The sequence below is a fragment of the Uloborus diversus genome, chromosome 1 (genome assembly GCF_026930045.1).
Source record: "Uloborus diversus isolate 005 chromosome 1, Udiv.v.3.1, whole genome shotgun sequence".
Lineage (NCBI taxonomy): Eukaryota > Metazoa > Arthropoda > Arachnida > Araneae > Uloboridae > Uloborus > Uloborus diversus.
The window spans coordinates 24,050,650-24,078,114 of NC_072731.1; the positions used below are offsets into that span (position 1 = coordinate 24,050,650).

Below are 27,465 nucleotides of genomic sequence, written 5' to 3' on the forward strand. Positions count from 1 at the left end.
TGAAACTTTTGTCACATAAAAAATATGCTCCAGCTGTCATTTTTCAATAAAAATTATATCACCCTTGCGTTTTGGGGGTCGGTAACAAACTGAGGAAAGCAAAAATGTTTTGTGGTCATCATTCATCGTTAATGAATAAGCTGAAAATTTCAGAAATTAGTTAGCTTACTATGTACAATCTTTTTTCATACTTTTGAGAATGTATTACTGATATTCACGAAAATGTAAGAATTTCTTCCAAAACAACAAATTTTATTTGAAGGGTTTTGGCTCATAACACGCAAAGTTTTTCATGAAAGCTTACGAAACTTTCAAAAAACTTGACTGCATATAAGAGAAACATAATACTAAAATTTGAAATTAAAATGTTCAAAATTTAATAAAATATGGACATTTAAAGCACTTAATGTTTAACTGCGCATGCGCGAAAGATAGCAATTTAAAAATTTCATAATCTGAAACCCAACTAACCTCTTCAACTAAGAAAAATTCCAGTTCAATACCTTAAAAATTCAGAAAGTTACCAGTGATCTAATGAGCCGAATTTCAATAATTCTTGGGTAGGGGACGTACCGTGAGGGGTCGTTCGCAAGTTTGTAACATTTGCTTGCAATCGTTCAGTGTGATTCATGATAAAAACGGCAAATTTGCGAACGATCCCCCGCGATTCGTAGCCTATCCAACAGTTATTCAAATTCGGCTCATTAGTTTGCTGATAACTTTTTAAATTTTTGAGATATTGAACTGGAATTTTTCTATCAGTTCAGGAATTTAGCTCGGTATTAGACGATGGGGGGGGGGGAGTTATAAATTGCTATCTTTTTCGCATGCGCAGTGATAAATGAATTGCTTTAAACGTCCATATTTTATCAAATTTTCAACATTTTTATTTCAAATTTTAATATTATGCTTCTTTTGTATGATGTCAAATTTTCTGAAAGTTACGTCAACTTTGATGAAAAACTTTGCGTGTTATGAGCCAAAAACTTTCAATTAAAATTTTTAGTTTTGAAAGAAATGCTTATATTTTTGTGAACATTAGGGATACCTTCTCAAAAGTATGAAAAGTGATTGCACGTAGTAAGCCAAACAATTTCTGAAATTTACAGCTTATTCTGAGCTGTTTAAGATAAATGATGATCAAAAAACTTTTATGTTTTCCTCAATTTGTTACTGATCCCCGAAACGCAAGGGTGATATAATTTTTATTGGAAATTGACAGCTGGAGCATACTTGTTTTGCGACAAAAGTTATAAAGCAATTAGTTTTTTATTTCATGAAAAATCCTTAAAAATTTGAATTTTTGAAAGTGTCCCAATGCTTTTGGTCATATAGTGCATATACGTGTCTAAAGCTTTTAGCAGTTGGCACTAAAAATTCATCTTTGCTCCTCGCTAGGATTTATTTTGTCTGCTAATTTAATTAAAATCCTTTAAATATTAAAGGTTTCCCAAACTAATTCAACACACAAGTTACCCGTGATAAAGATCCTATGTCTCTTTAGCAAGATAAACCATCATTCAAAATTTTCATTATAATTCCTTTTAATAGAGACAGTACTTAACTGCAATTTCATTCGCGCAAGGAAGATCGTAGTCACAGAGTTATGACAGGGAAACGATTGGATCTGACACGCAGGAATGATCGACTTCAAATTGTAAAATACGCAACATTGCAAGTTTTTTGTGTGGTGAATTTTTATTGTTTTTTATTACCTGTCAAATATTTCAGTATTTAATAGGGGAAGTGTTTTATAAAAGTGAACAGATGGAGAAACCTGGCAACGTGTCGTACCGCCTGGAGGAAGCAGACGGAGAAAACCTTGGCCTGCATCAGGCTGTTGTTTGTTGAAGAAGAAGAAGTTTCATAAAAGGGGTATTTAAGTGCCCCTTTATTTCAAATGGCATGTAAGGGCATTGTACATTAAACTTCTACGTCAGTGTAGTGAAAGAAGTTTAACTTTAGACATTCAACTACTAATTATTTATTTAACCGAAGTGTCATCTAACAATCTATTTTTACAATACAGTAAACTCTCGAATATTCACGAGCGTTATATCCATGGTGCGTATTATCCGCAAGGCAATCAACAATCAGGAACATGCATTTTCGCAGCAAAAAGAGTGTACCAATGGGGGGGAGGCGAAATTTTTTTAGTTCAAACTCAGTTGTTTTTGTTTCATTTGTTTATTTGCTTTATTTATTCTTTGTGCTTTCTTCTTCGAACACTTTTTGATTTGATGTTAAGTTCTGATGTGCAAAAGTACAAAACATTTATACTGTATTATTTTCAGTTTGCAGAAAGTATTATGCATCAATACAGCCAAAATTTTTGAAGAAGGAAAAGTTTTTTTTTTATCTGTCCCTCATTTTAGCCTTCTTGCGGTCAATCCGCCATTTTTATTATTCGCGACACTTGTGCCACTCAATGGGGTTGTTTCCTTCAGTCAAAAGTAGTACTTTTAGTCAAGAAAATTGATAGAATAAGCAAAACAAATAACATGGACCCAGAAAATTCTTTCATTTTCCCAACAGTTATTTTTTAATTAATTATTTTAAATGTCCGATTTTTCAAACAAGGCGTGGTCTATATGACGTCACAAATGATGCTTTTTGGCGCATCTTTGTACCGCGTTTCCACGTTATGATAACCAAGAAGCGAATTAAAACTGCGCTCTACGCTTGCTATCAACCAATTCGTTGCCAATACACGTGAGTAAAGATGTGAATTAAATATTTTGCTCCGAGAATGACAACACAGAATGGCATTTCATCATTTGTGATGTCATCGACACGAAATGTGAACAATAAAAGATCACCGATTTAAGTAATTTTTTGAAAATAGTAAACCTAAACAAATTCTTTAAAAAAAAAGGTTAGATCCTATATTTTTAAACATGTTCTTTCAGAAAAAATACTTTTAAAATATTGGAAACGACCCCATTCCATGGATAGTCGGGAGTGTACAGTATATATTTTTACTGTATTTGTTTATTTATGAAAAAAAGAGAAAAAAAATGGAGAATAGTTTCAAGAAAAAGAAATCTTCACCTCTTCTCTAGGAGAAGGAGAAAACCTTACTGGAGTGACAGGAATGCAAATGATTATTGACAAGTATATGGGCAGTATATATCATTCCGCGATTTTATTGGCTGCTCGGCTTCTCTGAACATCATCGATTAATTCCCCTCTCCTCATCCCACGCCTTCTTCAGTTTATTCTCCGGCAATTTACAACTCTTTCGGAAACATTCCCACAAAGCCTTCATATAACTTCTGTTTGGTTTAAATCTCCGATGTGAGATTTGGAAACCGTTCGAGTTATTTCCTCACTTAACAGAAACTGCGCTGCATTAATCTCGTACGGTTTGAGATGCAAAATGTTTGATAAATGAAACGGTATAAACATAAGCATAAGATAGGGGAGGCTGGGGATACTTGATCTCCATTTTAGTTTTCAATTTATTTTTTCTCTGATGCAAATTATCAGTGTAAAAAAAAAAGAAATTAATTTGAATTCTGAAATTTTGAATTCATTTCATATGTTTCTCAATCACGAGTTGCGACAGGATTCTACTCATTGGAGTTATTGTTTCTAGAAACGACTCCTGTCTCCCCAAATCTGCCCCTCCTCCTGGGCGTTTACGTGTGTACGGTTGTTTGTGTGTGTGTGCGTAGACCTTTGTGTACACTCGTAGGCAGGCGTGTGTGTATGTCTGTGAAGACGTTTGTTAGTGTGCGAGCGTGGGTGTGTGTAGGAAATGGCTGCCACCGACCAGCAGAAGTAGGTTCCGGGGGACAGTTGCGCCTGCAGAGGCCGGCGGGCGGTGGTGCTGCAGAGGCCCCTGGTCGAAGCTGAAAACGGCACGGACATCAAAGATGGTCAAGTGAGGACAATAAGCAATCGTGATTGCTCAAAAAAAATACGTGAACAATCATAATTGTTTCCTCTATCAGACAGTATTTTTTAAAGTTGAAACTAAACAAATAAATATAGTAAAATATTTCTTTTTCAAAATTTTTAAAAAGATATCATGTATTCCCACATCAAGGGATATTTGATTCCTTCGTGGGAGATACTTGATCCCACTGAGAAAATACGTAAACTTTTTATTAGATTAGCAATTTACCTATAGATTTTAGTTTTCTACATAATGTTTCTAAAAAATAACAACATTTCTATTTTTCTTTCTTAGATGGTCACAATGTGAACACAAAAATAACATTATTTTAAATTCAATCAGGAAATTTGTAGAAAAATGTGCGCAACTTTAATGAACATCGATGCTTTTGATCAGTTACTAATTCTCCAATACAGTTGTGAGCAATACATTTTATAAATAAAACTAATAATTCTTTTAAAAGTAGTGTAATGAAGCTACAATTAAAACAACTAGTAAAAAAATTACGATAACTACAAAAATCAACTTATTTGCTTCTTGTTTTTCCATAGTAAAAAAATAAAGATTTTTTCAATTGATTTTTTTTTAAAGAAGAAAAATAAAAGTATCTGTATTCTTATGAAAAAGAAAAGATAGCCTATCATATGTTTTCAAAACCTAAAAACTCAAATGCAAACATTCCAGTTTTTGTGTTTCTTAAAGTTCCGCTCAGGGATTGAAATAATTAATACTGGTATTTGAAATTTCTCAAAAAATATTTGAAAACATATTGTTTCGTTTGCCACATTTCATAATTTTGTACAAAAATTGTATTATTTATGAAAACGTATTGTGAACAAATGTAAAATGAAGGAACAAATGAAATAATAAAAAATCGATAGTGGTAAAAAAACATTATGCATCAAATGAATTGTTTCTGAGCCTAGAACTGATTAGCCCCTGACAGCCTAGACTCTACTTTCCAACAGTTAAAAGTACTTATTCTGAATTTACGCAGGTCGGTGGTACTGGTATCAACGCTCGATACACATCCTCTAATCGCCTAGAAGTCTTTCATCTTCAAATAATTAGGTCTCTTGCGTGTTATTTTTGCATAAATCCTGTTATGTGTGTGTATTATTATTATGTGTGGTTTTTTTATTATTATTATTAATTTATAGCTAGTTTTTTTTTTCCGTCAAACGATACTTTTCAAATGTTAACATCATTTTCTCTTGAGCAAGAGAGGTTTGTATTTGATTTTTATTATTAGCCTTTTGGTTTGAAATTTACGATAAACTCGACTAAATTTAATTTATCTTATTCGTTTTCGCGTTCTTTTCGAAATTCTTAACAACTACAATTACATGAATTTCTGAAAATATGTTTCAAATGATTATACTTAACTTCTAAGCAAATTTTCAAGGCACTAAATAATATCTTGACAAGTATAAAGCGAGAAGTGGCAATAAACCAATACTGGTGACAACAAATTACCAGTTGTTGTTTTACTAAAAAGAAATTTTTTTTTGCCAAAATTCAGTGCAGTTTAGACAAATATTGAAAGAAATTATTATAAAGCATTATTGAAATTGTTGGTTGGAATAAATTATTCGTAGAACAAATACATTCGAAATTACACTCGAAATTAACTTTTACAAAATGGAAAGTGAGTGACAAGAAAAAATAATGGTGAATAATGGTGCACAAAAATACGATTCATCTCACCATCTAGTAATGAAAATATTATTTTGCAATCTTTCCGCTAATCTTGTTTCGTGATATTCTTTAGTTCGTGATTTTTAAGTTAAATTTTTAAATCGATAGATTGATTTTGGTTTTGTATCATGGAAAAAGAAATGTACATTTAAAATATAAGTAGGTATTTAAAAAGTTAAATTGAAAATTCTTTAATTAAAACTATTTATTATTTTCAGCTAATACCGAAAATACCGGTATGCTACCTCAGCAAATACCGGTATTTCGAAATTGCAAAATTGCTCGAAATTCCGGTATTCGGTATACCGGTATACCGGTATTGCAATCCCTAGTTCCGCTCATCCTAACTGGATGTGGCATATTAATACCTTCATTCTCATTTGCTACACTTTTGTCAAATTAAAAAAAAAATAGATTGATTAAGCGTATTACTTTGTCGTTTTAAAAAACTTATTTAAAACTCTGGAAATCCAACTTTTCATTACATTTAATTTACATAATGGGCAACTCTCTTTTTCGTTGTAAATCTAACTATAGCAAAATCATTTTTTTTTTTATATTTCAAACAATGACAATCATTTAAAACTTGTTTAAGCTCATCAGAACATATTTTATCTTTTGAGTTAGTTTATGTTTGTATGTTTGAGGTGTTATGTGTAATTCAAACCTTAAGTTTGGTTACAAGTGCGAACTGGTATTTAAATTACACATTATATGTTTGAGGTTTTATGCGTAAATAAAAACTCTAAGTTTGGTTACAAGTGCGAACTGGTATTTAAATTATTTAGCAGATTAATTGCAGTGATTGTTTATGTCTTTCACTTATACTATGATAAAGGTTACAGTGGCTCCCAAAAGTCTTCGTACACCTACCGCTTTCAACGAAATAGGCCCCAAATCATTGGTTAGAATTAATATTTCGGAATAGGTATTTAATTATAAGATCTATGATCAATTTTTAACAAAACTGCATGAAAAGTTTTTAAAAAAAGTTAAAACTTAATTTTTTAAAAATCAAAAATCGAAAAGTGCCGGAAATTTTATCTCACAAAAGTCTTCGTACACTTTATAAAATGTCTATATATTATTGAATAATCTAACTTTTGATTAAATTATTAATTAGTAGAATATCATACAGTATTCATAATACCTTTTTAACGTCTGGGAATAGATTTCATTCTTTTTCTTTCTTTTTTTTAGCGTAATTTCTGAGTAAGTGTTCTACCACACTTCGAGTGTTACTATTTCTAGCTCTATTTTCGTTTTAAAGCCCTATTTTCGTAATCTAGCCTCCAGAAATCTCTAAATACGTTACATTAAGTTATAATCTGGAGATTGAGGGGGTATTTTCTAAACTTTAGGACAATTTTCGAGGCACTAGACGCAAACGTTGAAAACTGTGTGCTTCTTATCGTTGTCTTGATAAAAAACAAAGTTGTTTCCAATAACCAAATTTTTGGCTAAGAGTTCAAAATTAGTTTTTAAAATATTTAAAGGAACAGCATGATTCATTATTTCATCAAAAAAATGCAAACTACCAAGTCCTGATGCTGATATGCACCCTCACACTAAAACACCTTCACCGTCCTGATTAACTGATCCAACTAAGTTCTTAAGATTATGTTCCTAATTTTTTCTTGTACTTACAGTTATACAACAATTTAACCAAAAATGTTGAATTAATTTTTATCTGTAAGTAAGACATGATTCTAAACTGTTTTTAGCTTATTTATCATTGATTTTGGGACGAAAAGCGTAAGCTTTCTGTTTTTCGCACGAGCAAGAAAATTTCTGCGGGAAGAGGTCCCATTTAATCCAGCTAATCAAAGAACTTGGCGAAAAATTTTAGGTGAAAATTAAATGTAAAATGTTTCTTTAACTCTGCAGAAACTTTTACAGTACTCAAATATGTATTTTTCATAAATTTTTTAACTTAAAATCTATGATCACGTTTTGTCAACTTTGCCGGTTGCCCTTTTCTTACCTTGTTTTTGGTCCGATTCCTTTCTTTAAACCATTTTATTAAGCTCTTTACTATACAAACAAATAAATTAACTAATTTAGAGACATTTCAAACCAATTTACCACTACTGTGAGAAAAAAAAATCAAATTTTGAATGGCGTTTGCGGTTTTTTTACGAATACCAGCCATTTTACAGTAATAAGCAATATATTAAGGAATAAATGGACAACAAATTAAAGCCAAATGACTTATAAGGGTCAACACAATGTACAAAATTTAATAAAACGGCATATGATAATTTTAATCATGAATTTATTCGAAAATATTTGAGTGTACGATGACTTTTGTAGCGTGTTATTTCTCTGTCTCTTCGTTTTCTGACCCATTTCAAAAAGAAGATCCGTCAATATTTTGAAAAAAAACCAACGGGTTATATTTAGAGTGACATAGGAACGATGTGAAAAAATATTGGACTTTATATTCGAATTCAGTTTTGAGTTATTTTGGTTTTACTAAAAAATTTCAAAGTGTACGAACACTTTTGGGAGCCACTGTATGCTATTAGTTATGTCTAAAATAAAAAGAGGGTTTCCTGGACTCTAGCTGTAAAAAAGTTTTTTTGAGCCACCCTAGGGTAGAGGTGCACTTGTTTTTTCATTCCTTCTCCAAACTAGACAGACTCCAAGCTATAGAAAGTTTCCCAATTCTTTGAAATATCGTTACATATATCAATCAAAATATTTTTACTGTCGTGTGCCAATTGCTGCAGTTTTCCACGATGTTATAAATTTTTAAGAACTAAATTGTGCTTAAGTGTTTGTTCCTGAATTTTACAATATTATTTCATTGCATAAAAATTTGAGCATCATTAAAAATGTATCGGAAGATCCCGGCAAATTTGCATATGCCCGCGTCTCAGACGAGCATCTTGTACCGCTCGTTATTTCCCTTCTAATGCCCGTCTGAGATTCGTTCTAGTTAAAATAGATACAGTACATTGTAGTTAAACTATATTAATATAAATGGCAATACTTATGCAACATTTTTCTTCTGTAAAATAAGTTGTGCATTTTGATAAGCTTGTTAAGCCATAAGCTTGTTAGGAAGTTTTTATTTTAACACTAGAATTACAGCGGTCTTCGTATACCTAGAATAAGGCGGGTCATTTTGACCCTGTGGGAAGAAAATCTGCATAGTTCATTACATTATGTTATGTACTTGTAAAAATTAGTTTAAAATAAACATCCTCATGCATGTAATAGTCAATGATCGAGTAACGCTCCTGACGTCATCAATAATGAAACTCTCGCCATTGCATGATAATTTGATAATGTGTTTTGGCAATGTTTAAAATACAGGGAAAGGCTTTATTATGACAAGGCAGAACTGGATCTGTTAACTTAACTGTTTTACTCGTAAGACTGCCATTTCAGGGGAATAAAGAAACGAAAAAATGGTCAACAATGAACACTATCTACTGGAGTTTAGGGTTAATTCACTGGAGATGGGGTTAGGATTTCAACTATCAAAATATCACCAAACATGCAATGGCTTTGTTCAGATGTAGAAGCAATTTTTACACGTCATATCTTGACGGGCGATTTTCTAGCATTTATAACAAATACAGTTCATTTAAAATATTCTGAGATTTAAGGATGACAAGAATTTTTAAGTACCTTTAATATAACCAGCGCTGCTTCAGCTGCATTTCAGAAACTAGAGGCTAATGCTTCCTTTTATGCACAACAACATTAAGAGTTTCAAGTTCTTGCAATAATATGCTGGTAGAGGCATTTTTGAGTTTCTGTTCTGTTTCAGCATCAGTAAATGTATTTGCATTTCTTTTTCCTGAAAGGTGTCAAAATGACACCTGCAAATTTTTCTAGGCATAACCCTTTAATTTGGGTTTAAAAAAATTAAAAAAAAAACATTATTTTCGTGAAAACTTTAATTTATTTATTACGTAGCACGATGATTTAGGAAATGTCAAGGAAGGATTAAGCTAATTATGAAAAAACAGTGGGGCAGTAAGCAAAAAACTTTGCTTGGGAGTCAAAATGTCCCGTTCCCGTAATTCTAGTGATAAAAATATGCTTGGTGAGGGAAAGATAATACATCCCCTTTTTCACTGAAGTTTTTACCATCCTTATGTTTGTAAGTAAAACTCGATTCCCCCCCCCCCGCCCCCCACCATCCTAGTCATCCTTCTCCTCACACAATTGAAATTGCAAAAAAAAAAAAAATACTTGCACTACACTTATATATTTACTTTCTGTCAAAAATAAAGTTGATCATTTTATGCTGGTTTTTCTGGGGAAAAAAATGTGTTTTGAAGGGTTAACGTCACTACTGTAAAATACATAATATATCAAGTATATGTTGATGAATTTCGCTTGTACACTCAAACCTGTTTCTGTGCGTTTTTTTTTTTCTTTTTTTTTTTTTGAGCAATCACATTGCGTATTGTTCTCACTTGACGGTTTTGATGTTCCTATAATTTTATTCCCCCCCCCCCGCCTCCCTCTGCAGCACCACCGTTGACCGGCCCCTCCCGATGCTGCTCCTTCAGCGAAAGCAGTATCCAGGTTGCGTCCATATCCTACACACATACGCATACATATCACACACACACATACACACACACGTATACATATCACACACACACATACACACACACACGCATACATACACACACCTAAACACGCACGCATACATACACACACCTACACACACACGCTCATGAATGCACACCTACACAGACACACTCATGCCTGCACACAGACACAAACACACACGCGTACATACACATACTTATACACACACTTACCTTCACACTCATGCATGCACACACACACACACACACACCTACAAACACAACACACACACTCGTGATTGCGAAAAGCATAATTTGAATTTCAAAAGTCAACATTCAAATTAATTAATTATTATTATTATTATTTTGTGAATAAAAATAGCTTTATAATAGGGTCGTTTAAAAAATTTCAAAAGTTTTTTTTTTTATTTTATTTATTTATTTATTTTTTTTTTTTTGTGCGATTTTTTTTTTTTTCGGTGTATGAAAATTTTAATGAGGTTGGGACTCAATTGAACGAACTTATTTATAAAACGGACGAAGTTATTTACAAAACGAACGATTTTTTATGCAATTTTTTTACGCGGTCCCTATCTAAGGCACGAAAAAAAAAAGATTGAGTGTGATAAGTTTTGTCTCTTAAATACATCTTGTTGCCATTTGGCAGCACAACTAATTTAGTCTTCTAAAAAACTATGAGAATAAATTAAAGTTCAAAATTGTTGCAATGACCACGAAAATACTTACTTAAGATCAAACTTGTAAACTCTCAAAATCAAACTTGTAAATACAGCACTAATCTAATGGAAAGTAAAAATATATTTTTTAAAAAACATTTTAAGATGTTTAATTGTGAACAATTTGATGTTTTTTTCAGTTTAAGACCAATGTTACGAAGTGGTGATTTCACTGTAAACCCTGTCTAAATTAAACTAAGATTTTTTAAAGTATTTTCCCCGTGATTTGGACAACAGTTAAAAGCATGCATCTGAACGTGGAAGTTCTTCCGAACTTTCTATTCAGTTATTCATTCACGGCATCAGGTTTCAAAAAATTGATTTAAGTATATGTATTAAAAAAAATTACTTCTAAAAATACACAGACATATTTTGAATAACTGAAAAATCAATTTTTCAAAGTGAATATTGATTTTCAAAGAGCGCAGATTAAATTTTTCATCAGCTCTTTACTGAGTCACCAGCATGACAGAAAAAAATGTAATAAAAAGTAAATATTTCTCATATTTTAAAAATTCAGAGAAGAAACTTTATTTTCTTGAGTAAATATAATTAACTTGAACTAACATTCCTTGAATAAATGAAATGTACGCTTATTAGAGAGTGATATTTTTAAAAATGCACTTATGAAATTGAAAATCTTTTTTTTTTAATTTGTGCGAAGAAGTTTTTTTAATATTATGAATAAATAACAGCTTTATTCAGTCACCAAATAGTTCATGCATAGAAATTAGAAAATTAATTTTTTAGTTGGAATAATAACATTACTTAGGCTGGCATTCTCAAGTTGGCAATGGTCTCCCTCGGATTTTGCTTTTTTGAAATATTTTCAGAGTTCGAAGAATACGAGAAATTTATGTTTCAGTTCAGCTCTTAATTATTTCTCCTCTATAGTTTAGCATTAATTTTTAAATTTTATGTAAGTTATTTTGTCTTTTTTACTTTTTTTTAATGCATAGTAAAGGAAGTATTGTAATCGCGAGAAAAATTTCCCTAAAATTTTGGCCTAAATCTCCATTTTACTCACCCCCTTTTGGTTCATCCGTTCGTGCATATGTACCTAAGAACGGACGGACAGTCGAGAATATCATTTTGACTATCCCCGAGTTAATTATCACATGCTTTCTCGTGACGTATAATGTGCGTATGCAGTGCAATTTGCACTGTATCACCAAAAGTACTAGGACAATTTCAAAAATTAACATATTTCCTGAATTCTCAAAAAATAAGAGACTAACTGTTCCGTAACATTTGTCACATAAAAGGTATGCTTCAGCTGTTACTTAACTTTCCAATAAAAAAATCCCCCATGCATTTAGAGAACCAGCAATAATTTGAAAAAATAAAAAAAAGGAGGGGGGGGGGGTTCGATTATCCTTCATCATAGATAACTGTGAAGAATAGGCAAATTTCAGTTAGGTTTACTCTTCACTCTCAACAACTGAACGTTAACAACTCAAGTATCAATGTTTGTTCTTTTTTGCATTAGTGCTGTCAATGTTTTCTTTTCTAATAAAAATAGATGTTCTTTTTAGTTTCTCATGATATGGAAAAATTATAAATAACAATTTGAAACCAAAGTTTTGTGTAGTTTGCTATTGTGAGTGAATTATTTTGCAACTAGGCACTACTTTTTCAAACTTAATGTGGCAACAACCTCTTCAACTATTATAAGTATGAACAAGAGATCAAACGTCCACATCATTCAGTCTAAGGAGACGTCCATCAGAAAGAAAGGCTATGACCTTGTGTTTTTATTTCAAGCAGGTTATGTAGTAAAACAATAGGAGTGCTTTCCATTCGACAGCCATAAATATCATGGAAATATTTGAGTTAAAGCGAGCTAAGCACTAATTTTTAAAACACTTGTGATTAAAATGTTTTACTCAAAAATGTGCGAATATGAATCAGGAAGGGAGAGGTGGAGAAAAAGAAAGAAAAAAAAGCATTCTATTTCAATAATTCAAAAAGAAAATTAATGGTAACTGTTAACATTGCTCTAGCTGGTGATCCTTTACGCACGATCTCGATTCCAGACCATAAATTGTTACTGACTAAACAAAAATCATTCTTACAAGGCAAATCGGGAATGAATAAATCTCTAATTAAAAAAAGATACAGAACGTTTGCGAAAGGAAAAAAAATAGAAAGAAAGAAAATCGGGAGGAATCTGAATGAACACTAATAAAAGTGTAGTTTTAGCATCTGCAGTAATTGAATACTCGTATACTTTGGCTGATCCTGAAGAATGGGAATCTACATTAACATGTGAATTGTGTATTTAGGTCTGGTCTTATGTTGTTGAAAAGCATTTTCACTTATGCAATTATTTACTTTGAAGGCGACATTTCTGAAGATACAAACTTCAGAATGGTATTTCCTTAAAACAAAACCTAAAACAACAACTCCTCATTAATCAAAGATTTGGAACCTATGTTAGACCACCCCATATCCACTAAACAAAACAATCATAAAAACGGGTTCACTGAGACTATATACAAATTTTGTGAAGTTCAAATCACTTTAAATGTGAGTATGATACTTGAGGAGTTTCTTCGATTTCTTCAAACCCGGACTTGATTACCATTAGACCGCCGGGGAAGTATACCGTTTCAAACAAAAGGAGAATTTTCCTAATCGGTGCAGTGTTTTCGAGTATTCATGGAACATTGTACAAAGAAAAAACAAATCCGACGAATTCAGAACCTCCTTCTTTTCTTTGAAGCCTGCTAATTAGTATAACCCTAATTTCAAATTAAACTGTCGGCATCGGGAAATAGTAAATCTAGAATACTGGTCAAACTTCAGAAATCAGATGCCAATTACAATATATTATTAAAGAATATAATTAATAAATTAAATCATCCGGGGAGGGAGTGTTCTGTATTCAATTCCCCTTAAATTGAACACTAAATGTATTTAAAAAGTAAAATATTTAAAAAAAATAACATTTTAGTGACTAAATAAAGATATTTATTAGTAAAAAAAAATAAAGTAATTGATTCAACTATTAAAGTAGCAAAATATATTTAATTTACTGCTTTGCTACGTAGTAATAAATACATTAATAACGCCTGTAATAAAAAATTAACAGGCGGTGTCGTGAAAATTAATCATTCATATGTCACGAAAATTAAATATCGTTCAAGACGAAGGCAAAACCTTAGCTGTGAAAATACACCGATCACGGCAAAACCACGTGACCTGTGACGTATTCCGCCCGCTGACGTAAGCTAGACTACGAGTACAAAGCCACAACGTGTGAAATTTAAAGTTTCTTGGATTTCTCCGGGACCCCTTATCAGATCCAGACCAAATTACTATGGGATCATCTGGGAAGTTTTCCCATCCAAACAAAAAAAGAATTTTTCAAATCGATCCAGTAGTCTTGGAGTAATCAGAGAACATACATAAAGAGTCGCAGACGAATTCTTAACCTCTTTTTTTGAAGTCGGTTAAAAATCCAAGGAGAAAAGGTTTGAGATATTTCTTCATAAGTATCTTATCATCAAGTTTTAGAAGATATATTAACAAATACTCTGTAATATAAGTAGCAATCAGTGAAAGGCTTGTTTATGTCACATGTAAATAACAAAGAGAGAAAAATTACAATATTGCTGGATGTAGGTGACTGAAAGTGTGATATGAATACCGTAATCGAATTTTTGCATGTTTTTTTTTAAATTATTACGTAACGTTAAGATAATGAAATGCTCACTATTTTATTATATGTATAAAAAATAGGTGTAAGAATAGGTTGTGCTATGTTTCTGTCCTAACCAACCCAATGTCATGTTGGTTAGAAACATGACAATTGATAATAGAGTACAGCATCTCCTGAATTTTGTTCAAATCCCATGAAAAAAATTTCTGAGTGCTTCATCATCAAAAGGAAGCAATTAAAAGGTGCCTCATAAGACGCACCATTATATATATATATATATATATATATATATATATATATATATATATATATATATATATATATATATATATATATATATATATATATATATATATATATATATATATATATTAGGGTGGTCCTTATTTATATGGGAAAAAAAAAATTCGGAATTCAACAAGTGACGCCCCCTAGTTTTGTGACACTATAATAAAAAGTAACGTGTGCAAAATTTGAACTCGATCAGTCAATAATAACACGTGCCCCTAGGCCGTTGAACTTTAACACTTTTGATAATTTTCATACAAATCTTCTGAGTTTTTACTTCAGACCCAGTACATCGTTTCTCCTAGGTTTGCAAAATATTTTTACAGTGAGGTAGCACTAAAATTAACCTTTTTAATTACTTTATACCATCTAAAGATTTTACGTTGAATAAGAATGAAATAATGCTTTAGAAACTTTCCTTAATCGTACGCTTTTCTCAATGTAGCTTAATAATGTGTATTTTTTTTCCGATAGTCTTGGACGATCTGTAAAATAAATTGCTTTGTGACTCATTTTTTGGTAAATTAGTTGTGAAATTCTTCGATTAATATTGTGTTCCTCTTTCAGTTGTATCATTCACAATTTTAAGTATTTTAACAATCTCTCTTCCCTTTAAATAGCTTAAACATTTTGCCGTGAATCAGAATCAAATAGGAAAAAACCTTTTAGTATTTGCAACTTATCAAACAATTTTATTGACTCGTAATTGATTCTATAAAGAGGAAGATCTTTACTAAGAAAGTATTCTAAATCATCTACTGTTATCTGAAATTTGTTAAACATCAGACACGTCTTCCTTATCACAAGCATTTTTTGGACTAGTCTTTTCCTATCTTCAAAGTTATTTCCTTCATTCAATACGGACAAATCTACTCGTTTATCCCCTAAATACCATAGATCATTTATGAAATTTCCAATCACTGCTTCTGCTGCATGTTTGTCGTCATTTTGTACGCTGCTAGTTTTTCAGACATATTATATTATTCAAAGGAGCCTCGATTGGGTTTCTGCGAAAAACCATATATTCATACAGCATTTAATTGTAAAACAGCTTTGTAAAAAAGCATTGAAGGGCTTTCTTTTCATGTAAGGTCAATTTAAATTGTTTCCTAAATATAAAAATTTTCAAACAAAAATTCCTTTTGCCACCCATGGGGCTCAGGGATAAGCTCCAGGTTGCCGAAAACATATCCCTGTAGGAGGAAATTCACCAGGAAATATTATTACAAGTTATGAGAATTCTCTGTAACCTTTTTCAATTCCGCTTTTTACGAACAATAATATGTCATCCACTTCATCCTTTAGAATTTAAGTGCTATGTGTACGTGATTGAAATGTTATAAGTTCTGAATGATGGAGATCTTTCCACAAAATTTTGAAGGTTGGTATTGCAAGTCGTTGTATCAAACACTACAGCTAGAACAGTTAGCAATAAAGAGCTATCATCTAAGATATCATATACAACTGAAGAAATAAGGAATATCTAAGGAATTCCTAGTAGCTGTTCAATATTAGGACCTGCAGCTATCACGGTAACCCTGTCGGCGTTCTTTTTCCAGTTACATCTGGATGCAGCTTTGTATCCCAGTGAATAACTACAAAATCTAAATTTGAATTCGTGAAATTTAATTTTACCTCTCGAAGATTTTCTTTTGCTCTCTTAAGGAACGTACGATTGATCACTAGGTCATTTGGATTTAAATTTATTGCATCTACATAGGCTGTAAATAAATGAACAACATCTTTATACCTAATATGGCATTTGTCTAACAGTGATGAAAGGCAAGCAGATATCAATAGTTGTCAAGCTTTTTTGCATTGTGGTAGATCAGCTGTAGAAAACAAAAGTTCAACAGGTTAGGGTAGATACCCATTTCGGTTTTTAAATCTTGTGAATCGCAAGAATTTGTTGATAATAAAGGACTATATGCTGAAATAGAAGAAAATTAATTTAAAGCATAGATTTCTACACTGTTCCGATCTGGATATTTTTTTTTTAATTATATTTTAGTAATAGAAAATACAGTATATTTTTATGTTAGCAGTAATCGAGGATTTCTCGAAATTTACATTTTAAAAATTAAAAATTGCATAAGAATTTAGGTATGTTTATAACTAAAGAACAGCGAATTAAAATATACTTAAATTTATAGCACTGAAACCTTGCGACTCTATTTGACACACCTATTACATACACAGGGAATTTTGTAAATCCACACCCCCAAAGCCTGGAGGAGGAAATTTGTTATTGTCAAAGATCGTTCATTAATGGCCTAGGTCATTCATTAATGGACTATAGAATCCCTTGTGTCCATCTTGATGGGAAGAAACGTTCTCCTGCCGCTTGGTTGGAACAAGCGCAGAAGAGCGGTACGCTTACGCTTGACCCAAGGCAATTGGTGTACATTTTATTCTTTGTAAAATGTTAAATTTTACAGAATGAAAGTGAGAGAATGGTCTATCTGGAAGTAGCAGCACCTATTGAGGTTCAAAGTTACTTTAAATATAAAAAGTTAGAATATTTTTACATAAAAATGAGAAAATCCGCAATTTTTTCTTCGAAACTCAAAAAAGGGGCCCCTAGGGGCATGTGTTAATATTCATGGACTGACTTTAAATTTTGCAAGGATCATTTATTTGTACAATGGAACAAATTGAGGGGGCGTCGCGTAAAATATCTGCAACTTCATAAATAAGGACCACCCTAATATATATATATATATATATATATATATATATATATATATATATATATATATATATAAGAAAGAGAGAGGTGTTCGCATAATATTAGTAGTGGTTGTAGATAATATTATAAAGAACAAACTTCTAGAAAAGAACATTGCAGAAAAGTAGGATGAAGCAAAGACGCCCTCAATTTTACCTTCGATCGATCAAGCAAGCGACTGGTTTTTTATTTAGAAAACCCATTAAATGTATATATAATTGGATTTCCCTTTCAGTTCTTAAATTTCGAAATGGGGACGAAAATGTGAAGACAAACAAAATTCAGCGCTTTGCTGTTAATGACTGAATCACTGCAGATTTCAATACATCTGTTAATAGTTTGAACAAAATTTTAAGGACAGGTATTCACTCCTTCTTCAAACCATCAGAATAGTCGGATTAAAAATATTACGTGTAAAAGATTTTGTTCAATATCAATCATAGTCCATCAATACCAGGTTTTTTTTTCTTTTTTTCAATTTCTAAATCTGATTCAGTGACAGTTTGTATCTTTCCTTTTCATTTCTCTAAAAATTCGAAGATATAGGTCATATCATCAAGGAAACATGTCAGAAAACCACTTTCATAATACGTAAAGTTTTGTAGTGGCTCATTGTTTAACCGGAAATAATATTTTTCAAATTGTATTCAATTAATTCAAATTTTTCAAAAACTGTAAATAGTCTACTTTGCTGACTACATAGTTTGTTTTTATACATATATCATGCTTGACAAATTATTTTTAAATCTTTTCTTCTAACAACGAATAAGCTTTGAATTGATGCATAATAAATGCTTATTAAGATAAAAACTGTTAAATAGATACTTTTTAATTTCCTATCGGTATTTATAAGCCTCTCTTAGAAAGATTAACGAATAAGGAACTAAAGTATATGTTCATGGCAAATGTAAGATCGTTCCTTGCAGTTTTAAGACCTAAAAAACACAGATATTCTGTTTAAAAGCTTTTCAAATAACAAACTTAATCGTTAACTTACCCTGTTGTAGGGGAAAATCTCAACGAAAAATACTTCAAAGAGCTAAAAAGTTAAAAGTAAAAGGGATAAACTTCGAAACTTGTGCAAACTTTACCTAGTTAACTATCATAATGTTTGTTCTACTAAAACCAGAATTATCATCCAATCGAAGTTACTAGACGTGACATAAAGATGCTTCAAAGAAATGATTAACACTAAAAATTAAAATTTATGATTTCTCCGCTCAAGTATGTAGTATCTCAAGTTTCTTTGAGGTACATATCTCATAAAAGAGTTTTAAAAACTATTATTGTCCTGATAAGGTAAGAATATTTATAGGTATTGCAAGTGTTAAATATTTTTAAGAGACCTTAAAAAAGGAGGAGGCTATCCATTTGCAGTGCATAGGCAATGGTGGTGTAACTGGTTTATAAGTATACTTGGATCTAATATAGTTTTTAGTTCTACTTTAATGGGGGAAATCAGTTTAGACCGATCAAAAAATCCACTTTTTTTCATATCAAAAAATGTTAGTAAAACTATTCCAGAATGTGTTACCAAAATTTCTGTGAACATTTTCGATTCGTTCCGATGCTATGAGCACTTAAAGTGACTGGAGATTCGAAAACGTTCACAGCAATTTTTTTTTTTTTTCAAACGCGTTTTTCTCGAAACATCTTTTTTTCAACTGGTGTGCAACTTAGCTCAAAAAGAATTGTTGACCAATCATTCTGAATATTTGTGTGAATATTCTTTATTTAATTACACTCTATATGAACCTAACTCTTTAAAAAAATGTAATGCAAAAAAGGAGAAAAAATGGTAGAAAAACGTGACACTGTAATCAAACACCTCAAAATCGTGCAATTTTTAACTTTTTTTGATCCGAATTAAGTTCCTATTCTAGGGAAATATGTTGTTTACGAGAAAGAAAAATTGTAATGATTACAGACACAAATTGTGGCTTCGGTAATGCACACCAGCAACAAGCTTTGATGGCGACCGCCCAGCTTGTTGAGATGGCGACAGCAGCTTCTAACTTCACTAATTCTGGTGGAAATGACTTCAAAAAATTACAAGGTACTTCAAAAGATGAATAAAATGTCCTTCAAGTTAAAAGAACTTTTCTATCTTGTTAAAAAAATCAATAAAAACACTAAAATTTCGGCCTCCTAAACTGGTTTCCCCCCTTAAGTGACATGACAATGCAAAACTACCATATTTCTTGTTGTAGTTAAGTTACTTTCAGCAAAGCTGAAAATTTGAGATAATTATGTGCTAATGACTAACTTCATGCATCAGAAGTAAGCTTTTTATGCTTGCCTTTCAGTGTTACAGCTGAAAACATGTCATTTCTGTTTTACAGTGAATGTAATAATTTAAAATGCACCATTTTAGCTGTAATAGCATGTGCTTAAAGTGGAGATTGGCCTAAACTCAACATTGGGATCAGATATTTTTTTCACTAGATGTTCAAGTAGAGTATCTTGCCTCTTCAATCTACGAAAGGAGGCGTACATTTGTACCTAAAATTACTACAAAACTCACCATGCTGCATTTTATTTCATTGGCACTGCTTTTCATAGAAGGGTAAGGTTTAGGCTGGATATCGTTAGTGCGATGTTCTCTTTCTGTGTTTGCAATTCTGTGGCAAAATACGGTTTATCAAGATTGAAAGTTTTACTCTGGTTAAACTGTCTTCATAAAAGACTATACCGCATTTTATACAGTGGCTCCCATAAGTGTTCGTACACTTACGATTTTCGATGAAATACGCCATAATCCATTCGTTAAATTAATATTTTGGAATGGGTATTTAATTAAAAGATCTATGATCTATTTTCAACAAAATTACATGAAAATTTTTAATAGCATAATAAAATTTGATTTTTAAGAAATCAATAATCAAAAAGTGCCATAAACTTGATCTCACAAAAGTCTTCGTATACTTTGAAAAAATGTCAAAAAATTAGTAAACAATCTAACTGATATGCACCCTCACACAAGAACACCTTCACCGTCCTGATTAACTAATCCCAATTAAGTTCTTAAGATTTAATTCCTCGTTTTTTCTTATATTTACAATTATTCACCAATTTAACCCAAAATGTTGAATTTATTTTCATCTATAAGTAAGACTTTTTCCAAAATGTTTTGAGCTTATTTATCATTGATTTTACGACGGAAAGCGTCAACTTTCTGTTTTTCGCACGAACAAGAAAATTTCTGTGGGAAGAGGTCCCATTTAATCCAGCTAATCAGAGAACTTGGTGAATAATTTCAAGTGAAAGTTAAACGTAAAATGTTTCATTCAATTTTGCAAAAGCTACTCAAATGTGTATTTTTCATAATTTTTTTAACTATAAATCTCTGACCCAGCTTTGTTAACTTTGCCAGTTGACCTTTTCTTACCTTGTTTTCGATCCGATTATTGTCTTTAAAGCATTTTATCAAGTACTTCGCTATAGAATGGTATAAGTTAACTAATCTAGCGACATTTCAAACCAATTTACGGCTACTGTGAGGGAAAAAAATCAAATTTCGAATCGTGTTTGTTGTTTTTACGCATACCTGCCATTTTAAAATAATAAGCAGAATATTAGGAAATAAATAAACAAAAAATAAATCCAAATGACTTTACTGTGTCATCATAATGCAAAAATTATAAAAAAAACGACATGATAATTTTAATCATGAATTTATTCCAAAATATTTCTGTGTTCGATGACTTTTGTGGCTTATTTTTTCTCCGTCTCTTCATTTTCTGACCAATTTCAAAAATAAAACCTGGCAATATTTTGAAAAAAAAAAATACTGAGTTTGTTCAGAATGGCATAGGAATGGTGTGAGAAAAAAAATGGACTTCATATTCAAATTCAGTTTTGCGTTATTTTGGTTTTACTACAAAATTTCAAGGTGTACGAACACTTTTGGGAGCCACTGTATTTCATGTATTGTATATGACTGACAATGAATATGTACTGTGTAAGTTTTAATATTTATAAAGATTTAAACTCCAAAACTTTCACAAGGCAGTATCCTGCCTTGTGAAAGAAAAATATATCTGGATCAAGAAAAATATATCTGGAAATTTACTGTCACAAATGAGGTGGATAAAGATGATGTCGTGTGGAAACAACTGGACCCAGTGCTGATAGGGGGATCTGTGAAGCAGCTTACATTCGGAGTTGACTTGTCCTACATCAATGTTGGTTAGATGGGTTATCCAGGTTATATTTGTTATAAACAGTAAACTTTGGTCAATGTATATATTTGTATTCGAGAAATTATTCATTTTCTAATTTAAACTGTTGTACATGCAACACTTGTTTGTAACTTGGCCAATTTTTTTATAACTGGTACAAGGTACATTATGGTTGGTTGGTTGGTTGGTTGGTTGGTTGGTTGGTTGGTTGGTTGGTTGGTCATTTTTTTCCTTTGGTTCAAGGGACTCAATAGGGGCTGCGTCCAACGATTGTTTAAAAGAAAAAACGTTGGTATACCTTGGCCCCTTGGAATCAATGTATACCAAAATTGATACCTTGGGCCACTTTGGTCCTATTTACTTTTTTTTTTTTTTGCTTTCAATAGTTATGTACTGAAATACATCAGTAGAAATCAAAAAAGGAAAAGAAATGATGGAAAGGCTTATCAATGGAAAAATGTTTTATTATTTTATTGTCACCCTGGTCCCACGCAAAGAGACCAAGAATCCTATCTAAGAGAGGTTAATTGTCCCCTCGGTCCTACATACATTTTGCAAACTTCAAATAGTTATGTCCTGAAATACTTCAATTAAATCTCGAAAAAATCAATAAATAAATCCAGGATGTGTATGAAAGGCTAAATATATTGATAAAAATTGTTTTTTTATTTTATTGTCCGAAGAATGGTGTTTGAATTTTTAGCCCATTATTTTTTTTAAACGATATGATGGCTGAATCGATAACAAAGTACAGAAATAAAAAGAAATTCAAACTCTAAAAATGTTAAAACAAATATTTCCGGAAATATTCATATTAAAATCGTTAAAATAGTGTTAATGGAAATGTTTCCCTTGTATTATGTTTATTAAAATGTGAAGGGTATACAGCAATATTTAAATCTTTTATGAAAAATTGTAAATGTCATACATTCAATCTTTGGATTTGTTGAGTAGTATTACTTGTTGGCATACTTGTTAACATGTATTTAAATTTTAGTAATTTAGTTAGGGATGTATGTACAATTCAAAATTATAGGGATAATTTTGTCGAAGAAAATGCAGCAATTGTCTAATGCCAAAACATAAACACTAGAGAAATTCAAACCAACTGCTAAAGAAAGTCCTGTTAATTTTATATCAAACCCAACTATCGAGAAAGCTGAAACGGCAACCGATACTTATAAAAAATCATGCAAACTTTTTTTTTTTTGAAGAAATATTGATAAAATATTTGAATAGATTTCTGAGATTACTGTTAGTGGAAAGTTATTTTTTGCTCAGACGAAAACAAGTAGGTTTTTTAAATAAATTAATCTTATCATTTTATTTGAAAAAATTTTGAAAGGACGCTACTACATCTGTACTTAATTCCCTAATTTTGAGAGCTAAATATTAACATGTATCAAGATAATTTTTTTTTTCAAATGTTTGACGAAAGTACAAGTTAGGATAATGGTAGTAAAAGAAAACTATTGACACACAAAAATAAATTACTTTCGTTTTAATATAACGTTAATACGTTAAGTTTCAGACATTTTTATCAAACATTTCACAAAACTTTAATTTACAAAAAGAAAAAGAAATGGAAACTAAAGCAACCTGAACTATTAAAAAGAATTTGTTCAAAAAAAAAACAACATAAAATACTAATCACAGTTTTCATTTACAAAATTGTGTGTATAATGCACGCGTAAAATTTTAAAATTTTATTCCTTACTAGTGGTACCCGCACGGTTTTGCCCGTAATAGAAAAATTAAAAGGTCTTTTGATTCGCCTGTATATTTACAAATAATGTATGGTGAATTTTCTCGCCAATTGGCTTGTACCTATGTTACGGTTCCACCATATGATAATTTCGTATCTCGCCAATTGGCTTGTGCCCATGTTACGGTTCCACGTTATGATAATTTCGTAATTTACTCGTCCATCTTATGATAGTTTTGTTCTTAAAATTGGAATAGAAAAAGAACCACATCGAATTTTCGAAAAATCGCTTCGAGGTGCACCCCCCCCCCCTTGCTACAAACTAACTTTGTACCAAATTTCATGAAAATCGCCCGAATGGTCTAGGCGCTATGCGCGTCACAGAGATGCAGACATCCTACAGACATCCAGACATCCTCCGGACATGATACATCCAGACAGAGAGACTTTAAGCTTTATTATTAGTAAAGATAAAGAAGATAAGCCTTCATAGTATTGAGAAATTCCTACAAAAATGTTCATTAAAAAGGCTTTCACTCTATCATTTTTAACCTACTTCCCCAGTAAAAGTTAGAGATAAAGAAAAAGCATGAAATCAGGCTTAATGCATCTTGAAAATATCGTGAAAAACGAAAAAAAGTCAAAACTAAATAACTAAATAAAATAATTGAATAAGAATCGAAAAATTAAAAATTGGAAAGTATGGTATTGAGATGGGGGAAAATGTCTTTCGGTCCGTGTTTGCCCCCCCCCCCCCCCACAATAACTTTTGAATGAATAGTCCGATGTGAACAAAATTTTCTTTGTTCGAAAGATCTCGGTGAGGACATTTCATCCCCATATTTTATTTTTTGATTTGAACAATTTTTTATTCAATTTTGAAAAGTTCAAAAAAATTTAACATTAGCGAATACGAAGAAAATTCGAGGCAATCCCGAACTTAGAGGCAAATTTGCTTTAAGCAAACTGTGTGGGAAAAAGCTTTTGATGAAAAACAGGTGTACAAAATTTCTTTTTGATTTGAACAATTTTCCGTTCAGTTTTGAAAAGTTCAAATCCCGCAACATTAGCAACTACGGCAAAAATAAAAGTCAATATAGATCCCGAACTTAAATGCGGGTTTACTTCAAACAAATTCTGTTGAATATAGATCTTGATGACCAACTCCCGACTCCGACTTCTAGAATTTTAGGGCAGTCGATTTCGACTTCGATTCCTGTACCAAAAAATTAGTCGGACTCCGACTCCACGACTTCGACTCTGACTTCGTAGCTTTGGCAAAAATTTAGAACCGGAGGGGATATGACTGACTGTGACTCTTAAAATTTAAAGTCTTCGACTCCGATTCCGACTCCTTTATCCGACAATAAGTCGAACCTTGACTCCGCAGACATTGGCAGAGTTGCGGACTTAAGGGATATTGACTAATTTCGACTCCGAGTCTTTGAGTTAAAAACCTTCGACCCTAGACCTGACTCTTTTACCCCAAAATCAGATTGACTCCGACTCCGACTTTGCAGCCATGTTTTTTATTTTTAAATAATTACTGTTGATATGATATGTTTTTTTTTGTTTGTTTTGTTTTGTTTTTTTCACGCTAAAGTTTTAATTTATATATTCAATGTTTTACGTAAAAATTAGAAGTCCTTTATGTTTCTACATAAAGATATGAGCAGACGATTTTTTTTTCCTTTTGATAACGAAAATTATTTTTTTAAGTTGACAATTTGCTGTAGTTTTTTATTTGTTTCAAAAGTTCATTAATATTGTATATTAATTATAATTTCGGCAACAAGGGAACAGTAAGTGATTTTTTTTTTTTTTTGACAAACTATTTTTTTTAATGAGCGTATTATTTTTCATTCATTTTTTTTTCTTTTTGAAATCGATTAAAGATTTTTCCTAACGGAAAAAAATATATTAGCTGCTTTGTTAAAAGGCGCTACTACTTTATTTGTTCTTTTATTTATTTTTTGCGCATCTATTTCTTCAGATGAGAAAGACATATTTTATTTCTAGAAATCTGGTTAAAATTTTAAAAAGTTACGTTTGATATAATTTGCGATTTTAGCTAATTTTGAGAATATTGATCGGATACTAGAAAGTCGATATTGGTATACGAGAAAGTAGGCTCATTTAGTTCTGGACGGAACTTTTGTTGAAGAATTAAAATGTTTTCAAATTTTTGAATGTTTTTTGTAGTTTGTATAAATGATTTAACTTATCGCTTTTGATCATAAGAGAAAACGTAAAAATAGGATTTACTATTATATCTGCTAATGTAATACATACAAAAAAATCTATACCAAAGTCCATTTTCCAATCCGTTTTTCACTTGTTTATTTCATTGCACATTTTTTTTTTAATTTCATTTTAAATTATAATTTATGAGACAGTCTGATCTAACATTAAAACAGCACAACTGCATAATTTACGCAAACTTTAATTGTATCCAGAAGTTTAAAAAGTTGTCCAACGATCACAGAACGGGATGTTGCTGAATCATGTTTTGCATTGTTTACATTCATCGATTGGAAATTTAAAAAAAAAAAAACACTTGTTTTAAACAGTCCTAAATTTTTAAGCAGCACAATTTGCGAGCGCAAGTATTACTTTCATGGGGACATTAAAGAGCTCTCTACATCCCTTCAATCGAATCATTCCTTACCTATCACAAGTGTGTTGATCCTGTTCTCTACTTCCATCTTTCCCCTTGGGGGGACTCAGGCTCCTTGAAGCCCGATACTGGCGCGACGAACTCATCGTCCTGCTCCTGAAGAAATCACAAGGAGTCCAACGACTACGACACTCAACAGCAACAACCCGCCATCACTTTCAGCTTTGAAATGCAGCAAATAATTGCTTCTGGGGAGCAAAAAAACACGTGTTCGATTCAGGACGAAATTCCAGACATGGAACTACAACTTCCGGGATAGAAGGCCGCGGAAGTAAGGATGCTTTACTTCCCTGGCTCGCGTTCTGAAGCAGTGTGCTGTTGGAGAGATTGGGAAGGATACGCCCATCTGCGCATGCTCCGTGGATGTGGGAAGGACGGAGTCGAAATCCCAGAGAGCAGATCCCAACGCGTAAAGAGAGGGCATCCATTTCCATCAGAAAGGGTTGCAGGGTAGGTTATCAATGATGAGAGATGTGTGATTGCCAATTTCGGCGGTTGATTGGATGGATTTGTGGTATGAATACCGTAGGATCTGTTATCCCAATCTCAAATATTTGAATTGCAGGGAAAAGGGCATTATTTTTCCTCACAAAGTTTTTTTTTTCCAATGTGAAATCCTATTGCTCTGGTTTAAAACGTGCTCATAGATATTGTTTTAAGTTGGTGTGGATTTTTCAATTAAATAATTGAGTAACTCGCTTGATAATAGGTTTTGAAATAACTTAACTACGGATTCCAAGCATCTAATCACATAGATGTCAGTGTTGGACTAAAATGTATCTTTATCAAATTGACAATGTATCTTTTAAATTGCGTACGTAATGTTAGAACTTATTACTAAAAATCTAAAAATTATTGGCGGTGTTGAAAAGCTTATATTCATTATAAAATAGAAATGTAAAAATTGAATCCAAAAATATTATTTTACTAACCTAAGATGGGGCTTTTCTGTTATCTTCAAAGCAATGAAACTATATGGAAACTAATAGGAAAAAACATCGGTTAATTGCACAAAATTGCAGACTACTGCAGATGCTTGGCTCAGCGTTACAATTAACACCTTTTTCATTGCAAAAAAATGAGCTTCTAGATGAAAACACATCCGACAAAAGGCGTTCCTTGTATCGCCGAAACACGTGTCTGCAGTTTTCTTTAATTTTGTGCAATTAAACGTTGTTTTTTCATAGATTACTTTTCAAGCACAAATATACTTTTTTGAAAGAAATGTTAATGTCTTGTATTTCGACAAAAACATTTTATTTATACTCTCTACTATTTATGGTTTTAAGCGTTCACATTAATCAGTCAAATTATGAAGAAAATGAATAAT

At 31.7% G+C, this 27,465-nt stretch overlaps 1 protein-coding gene across 1 annotated transcript in view; it reads right to left on the minus strand.

The window, feature by feature from the left end:
• The window catches only part of LOC129234320 (golgin subfamily B member 1-like), a 221,597-nt gene extending 195,191 nt beyond the window's left edge, over positions 1 to 26,406 (minus strand). The window contains exon 1 of the mRNA XM_054868313.1: positions 26,127 to 26,406. Within this exon, the coding sequence (XP_054724288.1) occupies positions 26,127 to 26,221 (95 nt within the window). The 5' untranslated portion in view covers positions 26,222 to 26,406. The remainder of the gene's footprint in view (positions 1 to 26,126) is intronic.
• Between the last annotated feature and the right edge of the window lie 1,059 nt (positions 26,407 to 27,465).